General features: G+C 41.7%; 1 protein-coding gene and 2 long non-coding RNA genes across 8 annotated transcripts in view; 1 reads left to right on the forward strand and 2 right to left on the reverse strand.

Moving 5' to 3' along the window:
* On the reverse strand, positions 1–4,878 carry LOC130514647 (uncharacterized). 3 transcript variants are annotated; one of them, XR_008947035.1, is made up of 5 exons: positions 4,749–4,861; positions 4,595–4,693; positions 3,372–3,434; positions 2,017–2,250; positions 1–857 (listed from the first exon to the last, which is right to left on the reverse strand). It is a non-coding gene; the product is annotated as an uncharacterized LOC130514647 (long non-coding RNA). The 3 variants fall into 3 exon arrangements; XR_008947033.1 differs by lacking the exon at positions 1–857 and having other exon boundaries at positions 1,716–2,250; XR_008947034.1 differs by lacking the exons at positions 1–857; positions 4,595–4,693 and having other exon boundaries at positions 1,716–2,250; positions 4,749–4,878.
* The window catches only part of hdac5 (histone deacetylase 5), a 27,348-nt gene continuing 14,264 nt past the window's right edge, over positions 2,087–15,170 (forward strand). Inside the window, exons 1-9 of one of the 4 annotated variants that reach the window (XM_057014334.1) lie at positions 2,087–2,226; positions 6,414–6,487; positions 10,604–10,690; positions 11,284–11,531; positions 11,658–11,802; positions 12,387–12,492; positions 13,136–13,269; positions 14,473–14,604; positions 14,713–14,822. In XM_057014334.1, coding sequence (XP_056870314.1) covers positions 6,475–6,487; positions 10,604–10,690; positions 11,284–11,531; positions 11,658–11,802; positions 12,387–12,492; positions 13,136–13,269; positions 14,473–14,604; positions 14,713–14,822 — 975 coding nt within the window. In that variant the 5' untranslated portion in view covers positions 2,087–2,226; positions 6,414–6,474. Of the gene's footprint in view, positions 2,227–5,339; positions 6,488–10,603; positions 10,691–11,283; positions 11,532–11,657; positions 11,803–12,386; positions 12,493–13,135; positions 13,270–14,472; positions 14,605–14,712; positions 14,823–15,170 lie in introns of those variants that run through there. The other 3 variants (XM_057014333.1, XM_057014332.1, XM_057014331.1) reach the window with 3 other exon arrangements.
* Positions 9,586–11,395, reverse strand: LOC130514648 (uncharacterized). The gene is made up of 2 exons (XR_008947036.1): positions 11,264–11,395; positions 9,586–10,715 (listed from the first exon to the last, which is right to left on the reverse strand). It is a non-coding gene; the product is annotated as an uncharacterized LOC130514648 (long non-coding RNA).

A 15,170-nucleotide genomic window follows, 5' to 3' on the forward strand; every position in this document is an offset into this window, starting at 1 on the left:
TTAAATGTTGAGAAACAGGCCTCCCCTTTAATACATTCAGACTGCCTAAAGAGGCAACAGTATATTTACATTTCACATTTTAATCATTTGGCAGATGCTTTTGTCCCAAAGCGACTTACAGAAAGACACAAAATCAAGAAACCATCCAATTGGGACCTGTGTTGATTAAATAATAAATATAAAGAAATATAGATAGAATGTAAAACAGGCGTGCTATCATTAATCAGTGAACCATGTCATAATTAGTAACAGATAATCATTGCTCAGATAAAAGGATTGAGGGTCAGTAGCCGTCGCTGTAAATGGAATTCTCACATTCACTGTTCGGTTTTTGAGAAGTGGTGCTCAGGTAAACTGTTACCACGGGAGCCAGCTCCCTGGTTCCCATGGCAGCACTTCCTGCTCTTCACCAGAGAAGGAAGGGCCTAGTATTTTAGGAAATGACGGTGTGAAGAGGAGGAGGAGGTGGCAGCAGAGTGAGAGATGGAAGAGAAGAAATTGGAAGCAGATTGAAAGTCTCTCTCTCTCTCTGCCTCTCTGTCTCACTCGCTCTCTCTCTCTCTGTATCTCTCTATCTCTCTCTCTGTCTGTCTGTCCTTCTGTCTCTCTGTGAGTGTGTGCGTTGGTTGTATTGTATTGGGCTAATGGAGCAGTTGGCCAGCAGGTTAGTCTGTCACAAATAGTTAGCTCTGTAATACACACACACACACACGCTCACACACGCTCACACAGGCGCATGCAAACATGCAGGTAGATACAGCTTCATCCCATTATCTTGGCCCCAGCCACTGTTACCGCGGCACCCAGCCTGGTGACTGGTGTGACATCACTTTCCTGTGACTTCTTTTAGGTGTTGCCTGTTGGAATTGGAGAAGAGCCACATGTTATATCAGTTTAGACAAAAACAGACACCACCGTTAGCTAACAAGTGAATTGAGAATCAAGATAGAAACGTTATTTGTACAAGGGTTCTGGTTATTCTGAATATACTGGTTGTCAGTTTTAAATATAAAGTGCATCATCTGCGCATGGTGTGTCTATGAAAAGTGTTGATGATTTTCCCACATTTCCACACTTTCAAGGTACGGCACATGTAGGATAAACTTAGTTTTCATAGCGTTATCTTAAAAAGTTCTCTCGACTTGGACAAAATTTGACTCTGCATGAGACCAGCAGGTGGCAGCAGACAACCAGGGTCATGCAGCGACCGTGCGGGATCTTGTTGGTCACGTCACACATGTAGGATTCATTCACAGCTTTGGAAAGATTACTGAGGTTGTACATTGGTATATATTATTATATCCAGGGCATTAGAAAGAAAAGGCATTAAGCCATTTAAAACTATCCCAGGGAGAGAGAGAGAAAAGACATTAGTGAATAAATACATTTTTGTTTAAATTGTGTAAAAATGTTGTACATATAAAAATTATACATGTTGTATTTGATATCCATCAACAACATAGAATAGTATGGCATAATAATTTGTCACATATAAATTCCAAAAACGGATGTGTACTCTAGCGTAGATGCTATATTATATACATTTTCTTTGATGAAAAAGACACAAGCTGATTTCTGCTTGTTTTTGTTACTTCTTCCTTATAGACTTTCTATGTTGGCCTTGTGGCATAAATCAAGTCTAAGATAAAAGTTTACAAACTCACTGTATTGAGAAATACTTCAAAGTAAGACAGTTCTAACAGAAACAAGGACAATGGGGTATATTCAATTTATCGTTCAATGTTGGAGTCAAACATCTGATGACAACATCATTCCCTTTGTTCTGTAATAAAAATCATTTCAACATTTTAATACTGAAGAGCTGCAACTCTTTTTGGTTCTTGCATGCTCGGGCATGAATTACAAGCTGTATGTTTCAGTTTTTGCTTTTATAGAGGAAATGCTTTTAAGATGAGGAATTTCTAATGTGGTCAGCAGAAGATTATCCAGGAGGTGCTGGAGTCTAACTAACTCTTAATTTCCAATGACATCAATTTCCCGCATTTCCATTCTCACCCAGTGTCTTAAAATATAGTCTGTCTCTAAAAACAGATTTGAGCTCCCCTCCATTTTTCTTTCGCAGAGAGCAGAAGCTGTGCATCGCCCCTCCGTCCTCTGACACATGGCTGATATCGACGACCCACTTTAGCACAAGTAGACACACGGTGGAAGGGTTGCGGGTCACAGGTCCAGAATCAGCCATCATGAATTCATCTCACATGTCAGGTAAGCACACGCGTTCTTCTCTCCCTGTAAGAAAGCTGCTCTGCTCAGTACTGGTGTGACTGGAGTGGCGAGTGGCTCATACTGGTTCATTGCAAAATTGTCATTCTAGTGTACAGACACCGAATGGCTTGAAGGTGGACATGTATATGTATTTCTTTGTAAGTGGCTGATTGAATAATGCAGCACCAGGTTCGTCTTTTCTATTTAATCCAAGTGGTGAGGTGGATTATCTCATTTGCATGGTCTGTTGCAAAGTGAATTTACCAACCGAACAATATAGGTTAGACTGAAATTTCTCCAGTGGGTTATATTCGTTGCAAAAGTCCGCTTTGATGTGCTTTGATTTCTGTATTAGAATGTGTCAAACATAAAATATACTCTTCACCTTTCTTTTATGAAAATGAATTAAATCCAAGTGGACCAGGAAAGAGGTTTGAAGTCTGGTTAGCTGACAAGTCCAACAGTGTAGTTCCATTTATTCTAATGTGTCTTGGTCCTTTTTCTACATTAATGTGCGTTGTTCACGTGAGCCTGTTCAGCGTCAATAGTCGAGGGTTCGTTGCTGCAATCGGGGTTTCACAATGATTTAGAGCACTTTGGAAATCAGCTAAGAAGACAATTAAAACTGGCTATTTCTGTTGGAGGGGACTGTTGGATATAACTTGGTGAAATAATTTCCGACAAAAGCTAGGCGTAATTTTTTTGGGGAATTTTTTGGGGTACGTGAGAAAAGGTCAGGAGGCCATAATTATTGGAAGAGCGTGAGATGCAGTTACTGAATACATTTAAAAAAGATACAATCTTGCATGTGCAATCATTAATTTTCAGCATTATACATAATACCGCAGGCATATGCTGTAGTCGAGAATAGGACTCCTGGGAATATTGGGAGACATTTGTCTTGGATTTGCTGATCAGTTGATCTCGTTGTCATGGATACAGATATAGTACAGACACATACACACCACACACAGACATACAGCAGCGTGACTCCAGGGGTTGATGTGCCTCAAATAGAAATGCAGAGATGAGTCATTCACTGAGCTACTGCAGTGCACACACACACACACACACACACACACACACACACACACACACACACACACACACACAACACACACACACACACACACACACACACCTACCTTTAACAGTTGAAACCATTAAGATGTCAGACATGTTTCTTGGTCAGTTGCGTCTCTCTTTGTCTGCCAGAGAGATTAGAAATGAGGATGGAAGGAAACAGAACAAGTCTTAAATAAATAATCTTACCAGAGCAGACAGAACATGGCTGCAGCTTGACTTGATGCAAAACAATACAGGAGCTTTCCTATTAGTTCCTGGTGTTTACTTTTCCCCTTTTCATGTATTTATTCTGTCTGCTTGTGATTAATGCGGAGACGGCCGTAAATCTGTCTGAGGACACGGAGCTGTTTACACAGAAGGTTTGGATGATGATGGGAATGGAGGTGATGTGGAGACGTGGGCTGAATGATAAACTGACTCAATGAAATTCCATCTTTTCTGAAAATGATTCATTCACTGCATTAATCACCACAGAGGAGCCACAGCAATACAACAGAGCATGTATTGAAAATATAGATCTGTAGCCACATTATATTTATAAATATGTATTAGAATTGGTGCAATAAAACCCCATTCATCCTGATCCTCGGTTGCTTTTTCTTTAGAAGTCAGCAACATCCCATTGCTTTCAGTTAGAACACTGGAAACCACTTTTTAAAGTGCAGCATCACTTAGGACTTAGCTGCTGAATGGAACAAACAAGAGCTATAAATAGCAGCCAGCGGTTTCAATTAATAATATCCACACTGACAGCAAAGTGATAGAAGTGAGCAGTGCGGCTTTTTGGATCTAGAGTGTTTTCCCTGGGATTCTCTGTGACATTTTGCAGTTGTGACAAACACATTGAAGTTGCATGAAAAACACTTTATGTTAAACTGCTGGCTCAGATTTTTTTACACAACAAGCCCCTAACAACAACCCTCTCTGCATATTTTGATAATATATAATAATACAACGGCATTTCCTAAAGTGTCCTAAAGTGTTCCTCTCTATTGAATATGTTAGATTATTTTATAAAATACATGTATTCCTTAACAACCACTATGTTTTTTGGGAAAGGATCAGTCTCTTGGCAGTTCTCTCCATACAGAGTTCTCAGCAAAACAAAGACAAAGTTTAATTTTAAATCTTTGATAAGCCATAATTCCATCCAATCCCTTCGTGATAAATAAATCATTTTATAATGGGTTGGCTTTTAATTTCTCGACACAGTGTTAATGGAAAAACATGCTGCTTTGTGTGTACATCAGAGATTTTCCAAGGATAAACCTTTGTGGCTCACCGAGTTGACTCAATTTTCTGGAATAACTTCCCACCGGTGACGGATCCAGTGATGCCACAACAGCACACAGGCGAGTTATGTCACCGTGAATTGTCCCTTCTAAACAGAAGAGCGTCACACCCCAAAACTAGAGCAAAACTTTTTTTTATCTTACCGTAGGTTTGATTGACGGGAGATCTCGGGGCAGCGCCATGCAGAAACATGACAGTGCTGAGCGTCTCCCCCTCCCTTCACACACACAACCACCCCCCTCCACCTTACCCTGAGAGCTTTAAGCTTACTGCTCCCTCTGTCTATTTTTATCTCTAACTCCTCCTCTTTGGCAGGCTATTTTCAGCTCTATTCCCTCCGTCAACCTCCCCCCATCGTCCGCGTTATAAATTGTTCTCATCTCCTCTTTCCTTTCCCCTTCCTCTTCTTTAATCTCAACAAAAGGAGAAATCAGCAGCACCAGAGACACACAGCAATAAACGGAGGGATAGCCGCTGGAAAGTCTGCTCTCTTTGAAACTGAAGCTCGTGTTGACTTTCGCTCCATCCGTTTAACTTCCTTCCCACCAAGTGAATGTGTTCACCCTCTCTCTCTCTCGCACGCCCTCTTCAGCGTTCATTCAGTGGCTCAAAATGCTTCCAACACACACACACACACACACACACACACACACACGCTTTCAGCCAGTGTCTGTTGGCCATCTGACCAGCAGCTGTTTCTGGTCTCTGCTCGCTGCCCACTCTATGTGCTGAAAACAGCACTTGCTTTCTCTCTTGGTTCTGGGAAAATTTGAACTTGATTTTTCTCTTTACAATTCATTTTTATCGCGCTGCTCTTACCCGTGTGCCCCCTCCTTTCATTCCCCTCTTTCTGTGTTTCTCTAAGCGCTTCGTTCTAATTTTGGAAGCATGGAACCTCGGGGAGTGCTCTCCCTAAGCTATTTATGTCCTCGTCTCTCCGCCTCCTTCTCTTCCTCCTCCTCCTCCTCCTCCTCCTCTCCTCTCCCTCTCGTCGTCCAGGAGGAGAACAGCGTGAGGACCCTTTGATGCATGCAAGCAGGGGAATTCAGCTTCTCCTCGTTATTGCCTATATTTTTGTGGGATCTCTGCAGGACGCGGTGAAGAGGCTGCAGCAGCGATTTCTTTCATCACTTCTCTGGTTGTGGGTCTGCCCGGGTTGGGAGGCTGGAAGCAGCCATGACATTTCATTGATTCCTCTCTGGACTCGGGTGTAGTTGCCTGATTTATTTTAGTGATTACTGTGAAAGGCTTCCGGACACTGGAGGGAACTTTTTTCTTTCACCTGCAACAAAGCTGCCACTGCTCTTTTATCAAAGTGCTGTGTAGGGATCTGGACTCTGTCTGGTGACCTGAGTATTGTTTTGCGTCGTTCCTCAGCTCAGTTTGACTCTTCTTTTTTGAGTGATGCCTTGAGCCCAACAGGGAAGAGGGAAGAAGTACTTGGTAGCCCCCCAAAAAACCCGGAAAACCCTCACCATCTCGATGGGATACAAAACAAAAGCAAAAGGAGCGTTCTGATTTCAGGCACTGGCATTTTTGATGGAATATTTTGGACATTTTAAAGGTATTCGTAAGAACACTTCAAAGTTTCCATTTCAGCTCTTTGAATGGTCCTTTCCCTCTGGAGCCTCGGCAACTTGAATCCTAACCAAAAATCATGCCTGTATCTCAAAAGAACGGACTGATGTTTCTGTGACAAAATAGAGCAGAGTTCCTTGTTTTGGCATGCTGTTACATCCCACGGTGTCAGGATTGTGCACCATGCTGCAGACCATCTATGAGACTGAGTCCTGTTTTTCTTCTACCAGCACAGACAGCAACCACCAGCCTCTGGAGCTCCTGAGCAGCAACAGGGGCTCCGGTGCTGCCATGCCCACTGCCGGTGAGTCATCCGCATTAGGGGAGGTGGGGAGAGGGATGAAGGAGCTGCTGTGTAGTGGAGGGTCGCTGATCCATCGCGGTGAACACGCGGATTCAAAGCTAAATGCTATTTTGTTTTCTTTGGAAAATGTGAAAATAGCTTGCGTGTGTATTTTGCGTCATTTTTGTTAAGCATAATGTACAGAAGGTTTCGATAGCAGCTCTTTAAACTGTGATTCACACGTCCTTGTGTAGGCAAATCCGGGCACAGATACTGTGCAAGGTGCAATAGACAGGTGGCAGCAAGAGGAAGTTATTGTGGTCCGTCTACTAGTTGAGCGCTGGAACAGGTCTTGATATTCCCGACTATTCCCTTCTATGTCAAAAAAAGTCCGAAACATTGCTTGCGTATATGTATGAGAACCTGCAACTGTGTAGGACAAAATGGTTTGAAGTTTTTGCCAAGCGTTGCTCAGGGCAGGGTGATGCAATGCAAAAATAGCAAAATCTAAAAGATTGTGCAGGTTCGCAACACATTGGTTGAAAAAGCTGGTGTGTGTGTGTGTGTGTGTGTGCGTGTGCGTGCGTGTGTGTGTGTGTGTGTGGTCCAGCCTGCCAAAGCGAGGTGAGCAGACTTAGATTTGGGTTGTGGATCGATTCCAGGAGGTTGTTACTGATACAAACATAATGCAAATTCACTCTAATCTTCTTTTCGGCTGCCATTACAGTGTTGGCTCACTGGGCAACACAGGTCAGTGTATATATGTGTTTACGTGCCTGAGCTTAGCTCCCTTACACACATTTATATTGACGTTGCCATGAGCTCTGGTGTTTACTCTGTAACACTATTGATCACATTCCTGTTTCTAACTGGATGTGGATTTTTCTTTTATAATACCAATGCATGACTACAAAACATTGAGTTTAAGATGCAAACAGCACTTGTGATCTACATATTTCTGCTCTATATTGCATTCATGTGATAGTTGCCTTCACAACATTAACGTGTCTTAGCATTAATTTTGTTTTAATCTAACTTAAGAAGTAAATGTTTCACCCTTATTGTTTTTTGATGGTATCCAGGTTGACTGGTGCGTTAAATAAACCCGAAGACAAAGCAACGGGATGAAAATTGCATAATTTGTCTTTTTTTTTCTTGCACTGAGCTTAATTAAAAACAGATTGATAATGTAGCTTTAAAAACATGCGCACTCTCTGACTGTCTGAACCAGGCGCTACCAAAGACATAATGCTCAATGTAACAACAGCCAGCCTCTGCTGAAGATGACCTACAGTCTGCCAACCCATAATATTTCTGGCCCACCCTCAGTCTCTATAGCAACACTACACATGTGACTCTTCTATCTCCATAAGCTTCTAATTTGACTGAAGTACACAGCCATTATACTAAATTTACCTCCCTCTCTCATTGTTGCTCCTCGTTCTTCCTCTCTCCAGCTTTTTTGCTGCACTGATGTCACTGCCTCTTTTTAGCACACAGGCACAAGTCCGGGAGTGGAGAGGAATAAAAAAGAGGAATATTGGGATTGCAAGACAACTTTGGTTTTAAGCCTTGTGCTACAGCAACAAACCTGAGTTTATTTCCTGGGTACGGGCCTTATTGAACCTCTCTCCATCTAAACCTGTTGATCAGGTGACCCATGAGTAGTAATCAGCTGTCACTTGCCTGAATTCTATCCAAGCCATGTCTTTCTTTTAAAATAGTGGGGAATTTTAAAATCCAAGTAGGATCAATCAAAACCAAAACACCTTAACCCCTGTGAATTCATGCTACTTTATTAGGAAATGCATTCTCGACGTTTCCTTTCAGCCTCAGTGGTGCTGCAGGCAGCAAAGGTCCTTGCTTACTTTCAAGCCCTCACTAAATGAGCTAATACATTGCTAATTAAGCTAATCACTGCTAGGTTAAGGCTCCTTATTTCGTTGTATTGCAGAGCTTTTTATGTCCACAGCCAAGAGCCTGCAGAGAGCACACTACATGAAATCTTACAGACAAGACCTGTACAATTTGACCTGTACAGTCTGATCTGACAATAAAAAGAGACAGACCCCCCCCCCCCCCATTACTTTTAATGGCACATGGGTAACTTCCCCGGCCTCACTCACTAGTGCAAGTGTCAAATGTGACCCTACACTTCCTCTTTTGCATGCCTCTAGCACAAATTTGTATATATTGTATCGTTTTTGAATTCTTAGCAGAGACACTGCAAAGTCTTTCTTTTTTTAAATTCTTCTGTCTCTCTGATTGACTAAAATGTTGCCTCTTTGTCAGACTGTATGTTTGTGTGTCTGTGTGTGCGTGTTTACCAGACTATAAATGTCTAGGGCTTTGACGTCAGACGCCGGCTGCTGTGGAATGCTGCTCTCTTGCCAAGTGGACTGTTGTATACACACTCACAGAGCAGTCTCTCACATATACACACACACAGGGACAGTGTGTGTGTTGTAGTGGAAGGGGAGACACGTGCGTCACAGTGAAATGCCAGAATATTTGTTTAGGTAATTTAGATGGCCACACACACACACATATGAACGTGCATGCACTCAGAGTGTGTATGGCCATTTTTTTAGGGCATGAACGGTCACAAATCACCAACTTTATAATTCAACTGCTTCTCAGTTTTTACTAAAACTAATCTCTGATTGACACAATATTTAGTCTGAAATACGTGATAACGCTGAGGTTTACAATGTCACATCTAAACAAGAAAGGGTCAAACGACTGCAGCCGAAGAACTGACAACTAAAATAAAGGACTCTTTCGTTTTGTCTCATCTTAATCCATTTAAGATGGAGCTAATTGGCTTGGCCCGATTATCAATGTTGGTGTTTGATTGGTTTACTGATCGTGTGCGCCAAAGAACTCTAGGCGACCAATCAGCAGGACATGCACGGAAGTTGGTACAGGTCAGACTACAGAGTACGTCGGTAAGCCCTAATTGAATTTCCGCCTTGGCCACCAAACGGTGAATATACTGACGCTGCAATGTGTGGAATCTTCCAGGAAGTAGCCTGCTCAAATAGCAGTGGGTCAGCTGAGGTCAAAAGAACGGGTGCATGGTGCATTAGGGTCAATGTCATAGTTTAGGTGCACAAGCATACAAGTTGGTGGCTCTCTTTATTAATGTCACATTTACACACACACACGAGTGAACAGTAAGCTGATTTTAGAAGCTAAGCTGATAGCTTAGCTTCAAATCTCAGCATTGTGACATTGATCTTGAACACTGACAACTCTTAAAAGGAATCAGAATACCTTCTTAGTAGCAAGTAGCATTATTTTCTTACATTTTCTCTGGCCAGTTGTTGCTTCTGTTTGAGTTTCTGAAACCTTTATTTTTATTCCTGTATGTTTGATCATAAATCCAGGCTCTCATGGTGTGTGTGTGTGTGATTGATATCAATTCTTTAGTGACATTTTACACAAGTGAATGCTTCCTGTGATTTGCTAGCTAATAAATGAATTGCTTTATTGATATCACAATAATGCTACTGCTTGGGTAATTACATAACCAATATCCAGGTCTGCCTGCCATATAGCTTGAAGCCTTAAAGGTGTTGACAAATTAGAGATGAGGAATCATGAACATGAGCCCTTGCCAGCTTAAACCACTTGAAGCTCCTGAAGCGGGAAATCGATATTAATCAGTGGAGGTGATTAGCCATGGTAGAGCCTACAGATCCAGATCAGTACAATCCGGTGAACGCATTCACCGACAGTTTTATGTTTCCAATTACACTTGTTTCTGTAATACAACCTGCAGTCCTCTTTGCACTGTGTCTGCCATACTGCTATAAATAACATGCTCCTCTCGTCATTTGTCTCTGATAGTATGTGTAGCACATGTTAACGTCCCACCATGTCCTTTAGCCTAGCCAAGCTGAATATAGAGCAGGATTGCTAGGGTAACGCTAGTCTAATTCTGAATCGGTGCTGTTTGCTGTTGGGGTATTGCTCCAGAATGTGTGTGGTTATTTAAAGCTGGCAAGTTGTTTTTACTCTTGATGCACCGTTAAATCAAATGAGTATGTGTGGGCAGTAACAAATGATGTAGGATAGTTAAATAATAAACAACGTGCCACTCTTCTTTCTCCTGCTTTTTCCGCTGTCCTACAGTTTTGGAGGTGAAGAGCAGCCTCTCATCAGGCATGCAGAGTCCAGTAGGATCCGCCGGTGATCAGAGGGGAGGAGGTGGAGAGGGTGGTGAGTCCTTGACCATGACTGTCCTCTGTCAGAAAGAGCATAGATTTAAGAGGTTGAATACCCCCTAAAGATGCAGCATTAGACTAGCTGAGAGGGTGAAGGAATGTCTGTTATGATTACCCCCCATGTGTCCTCTAAGATGTGAGACAGATGTTGGTGTGTGCCATTCAGTTTTAATTCCCAATTTAATGTTGCACTAATTTGTAGGGGCTCCTTAGGTCATAAATGTGACTGAAGGAGCCAAAATTTGTCCGTTAATTTATTCATATATTCACTGTGACAGGGGCAATGATTGATTGTTCTCATCTCTATGAGTCTTGGATTACTTGAAAAGGTTACAGAGGACTTTAAAAAAGCTGGTGTTTTAACACTTTGGGATACTCACTTTGGGATTCAACTACTGAGACATGTTATTTCAGTGTAATGGTCTGGTAGTCTGATGCTATTTTTGTCCTGATTCAAATATACAAAATTGAATATCAGTGATTAAAACAACATATTTAATACTTGAACAAAATAACCCAACACAAAGTCACGCAACACACAGGTACTTTTAAATGAATAACCACTTACCTTCTTATTTATTGATGGAGGCCCAGGAGAAAGTGCTGGAGGTGGAGGAGGTGGTCCAGTGGATCTGCGGACAGATCCCAGGGTTGGATCCCTTTCAGGGGGTGTGGCAGTGGTGGACACAGCCATGAGAGAACAACAGCTGCAGCAAGAACTTGTACTCCTCAAACAACAGCAGGAGCTCCAGAAACAGATGTTGTTTGCAGAGTTCCAGAAAAAACACGAAGTGCTCACAAGACAACACGAGGTCCAGCTGCAGGAACACCTGAAGGTAGCAAGAAAGCTAGCTTGCCTTTCAACCTGCTGCTGACCACTTAGCCTTTTTAGCATTTGGCCATGATGGTTAACCGTTTTCTATTTCTCATCATTGTATTGTCCATGTTTATGTGTGTATAAGCAACAACAGGAACTGCTGGCAGCGAAGCGGCAACAAGAGCTGGAACAGAAGAGGAAGCTGGAGCAACAAAGACACGAGGAGCAGGAGAAGCATCGACTGGAACAACAGCTGCTGCTGCTGAGGAATAAGGAGAAAGGCAAAGAGAGTAGGTTTTCCAGATGCCACACATATTGTTCTTTTTTTATCTTTGAGTATAATAGGAACATTAAAAATCCATATCTGATCTCTTCCTGTAGCCATACTCTAAGGAACCTTGCAACATATGCAGACAAACAGTTAAGAACCTTTCCAGGGAAGACTGCTCTTTCCAGCAGGACCAATAATGTGTATTTTGAACTGATGAGCAGCTAAAATTATAGCAGTTAATCTCAACAGCTGTCAGACACATTGCTCTAAGACTCGGATGGAACAACATGCAAAACATGACCTCTCACTCCTTTTTTTCATGCATTTTAAGCATGGATTCAATTTTTCATTCAATACATAAAATAAAAAAAAGGATTTTCCTGATGGCGACCTGTCCAAATCCTAACACACTGGTTAAAAACAGGTTTACAAGAGATGGTTCGATAGTTTTAAGTCAGAATTGGTTTCTTTTAGAAGAGGTTTGACCTTACACTCATCACATTTTATATATACTAACACAGCAACACATCACCTATTTTAATATGGTGATTAAAGAAAGAAAGGGAATCTTCCTGACCACACTTTTTTAATGGTTTTTAAAAGGTGCCATTGCCAGCACAGAGGTGAAGCTGAAGCTACAGGAGTTCCTTCTCAATAAGAAAGAGCCGAGCTTCAGTGGACTGAACCATTCCTTCTCCACAAAGAGCTGGTGAGGATCACAGAAAACTCAAGTTGTCCCTGGATTAACCAGCCAAATCAATGTATATAGTCTTACACCTCATTCCCTCACATTTGTGACGCTCCCGTAACACAGTTTGTGTTATATTTATGTTATTTTTTGAGTTCTAATCAAGGGTGCTTCAAACCTAGCTAGTTAGTATGCAGAAGAAATACACCTCTAAACTACAGTTGGCCATGTGCCGCTCTATTTAGTTACCTAAACTGTCTTGGTGAACTGTTTTCAAGTCTATCAGAAAAAGAAAAAAAGATGAGATGAAACTGTTGATGTGAGTGATGCAGCATTCTGTGCAGCCTTCTAAAATGGACAAGGACGTTGAACAGTTCTGCTTTAGCTGTGGCAGGAGCTTTGGGCTTCTAATATTGTATGCCCTGAGAAGTAAATGTTAGCATGTTTGATTTAAAATTTCATCCTGTATCACGAGATGATCCAGTCATCATTTTATAATAAATGAACCTGAACTTTACTCACAAGTGATATAAATATGATATACAGTTAAATAATTGAATCGCAGTAATTCTGTAGCTTGAAACAAATGAATTCTTCTGGTCAGGCTCATCATCTAGAAACATTTTCTCAATGCATGCATGTGTGTCTGTGTCTGTGTGCACAGGGGAGCCCAGCACACCTCCCTGGAGCAGTGCTCTCCTCCACAGAGTAACACCCCAGGAACCCCTCCCTCCTACAAGCTTCCCCCTTTACTGGGAAACTATGAAGGCAAAGATGACTTCCCACTCCGTAAAACAGGTAGAGGAGACAAACCAAGGCCACAGCTGTGTTTGTGTGTTCTCTCCTTTGCTATGCTTCTGAGGACTAATGCAGAGGTGGAGTGTGGTGCATTAATAAATGTGAGTCAGTCTGATTCTGACTCATCACAGAAGAGGAAGAATAAACCTCTCTCTCTCTTGCTCTCTCTCTCTCTCACAAACACACTAGCACCCACACACATAAGCAAACATACACACATATTCACAAATGCAAATGCAGCATTGGCAATAGAACAAATTCAGAATTAGTGTGCATAGATGTGTTTACTGGTGCTTCTTCTCCATGATGAAATCCTAATGTGTGCATGCGGATCATTGATGAACCCCTCAATACACAATGCCAAATGTGTTCCATCACTTGAAGTACATTTGTCATTTTAAGGTGTTTGTGTTTATGTTGCCTGGCTTCTGGTGTAGATAACTGACATTTTGCCTTTAGTAAATCTGAGAGGCTATAAGTTACTATTTAAAATTTGCCTGGTAAAGAAAGTGTTTCTGGGAGACTTCATTAGCTTTTTAGCTCATTATACTATTGTACAAGTAGTGTAATTGCTGTTTCCTGACACATTAAAGACTTTAAACATCCCATCAATTAGTCTGCTTTAACTGGACTACAACTTAAACTGCCTTTAGGCCAATTTACATAATACCGTCATATTTAATCTATGTCAAGGAATACGCCGCATAATTCATTAAAAATCTGAAAGCCTCTTTTTCTATTTGTCCTTAACCCTGACCTTATTGACCAAAGCTGCCTTAAAATGCATCTGCTGTAGCTGCTCATCCAGCAAACGCACCAGCCTGCCGACATGTGCAGCCAGCCAAAATGTAATGTAGGATTACCAGTCAGCCTGAGCTTCTCTCTCTGCCCTGATAGTCTCTGCTTGGCAAATCACCAGGAACCTTAAATGTCCCAGTGAAACTCTGCCAAACCATCACTGAATTTAGCACTGAAACAAAGAAAGTGATTACAGCAAAATACCTTAATATGACATCAGAGTAATAGTTGCTTCTTTCTTGAGATCTACTGTATTTTCTAAATATACTCCAAAAATGGAACACCAGTTCTAATCAGTTTAGGCAACATTAGTGTGCTGCACGAGTGAATAAATATTTCCGGAAATTTCCTTCCTACGCTTTGTGAAGTGCTCACTCTCGCTCTCTTTGAATGTCCCTCGCTCAGTTTCTGAGCCAAACTTGAAGGTACGTTCACGGTTGAAGCAGAAGGTGGCTGAGAGGCGGAGTTCTCCGCTGCTTCGCAGGAAGGACGGAACTGTAATCAGCACCTTCAAAAAGCGAGCGATAGAGATATCAGGTGAACACACACACAGAACAACTCAGTGGAGAGAATATGTTTAATAAACCATTAATATTTATACCCGATTTGTTGAATAATTCCTCTCACTCTCTGTCTCTCGACCAGTTTCCTCTCTCTGCAGTAGCGCTCCAGGTTCAGGTCCCAGCAGTCCCAATAGTAGTAATTCTGCTATTGCCAATGGCAACACAGGATCAGTTCCCAACATACAGACCGAGGTATATGCACTCTTACACGAAGACATAGTGAATAACCCGTGTGGATCCAGCTTGAGTTTGGCAGCTACAGGTCACTGTTAAATGAATAGTAAATGAGCTGTTTTTAAACAGTGGAGTAGTTTGTTCCTTTTCTTTAGTGTGCATTCACCCACAGAGTTATAATATTACATATGTTCATGTATCTGGTCAAAGTGAGTTTTTTTGGCACACTAATTAGCTGCATGAAGAGCAGTTTGGAGTATCTAGTTCAGTTTGAGTTTGGGGTTATTGTAGGAAGACACATATTAACATATTAATAGCGAAAACAGTAAGTGTAGGCTACATATGTAGGAGGCATAATAGCGAATC

Source organism: Takifugu flavidus, chromosome 18 (assembly GCF_003711565.1).
Source record: "Takifugu flavidus isolate HTHZ2018 chromosome 18, ASM371156v2, whole genome shotgun sequence".
Taxonomy (NCBI): Eukaryota; Metazoa; Chordata; class Actinopteri; order Tetraodontiformes; family Tetraodontidae; genus Takifugu; species Takifugu flavidus.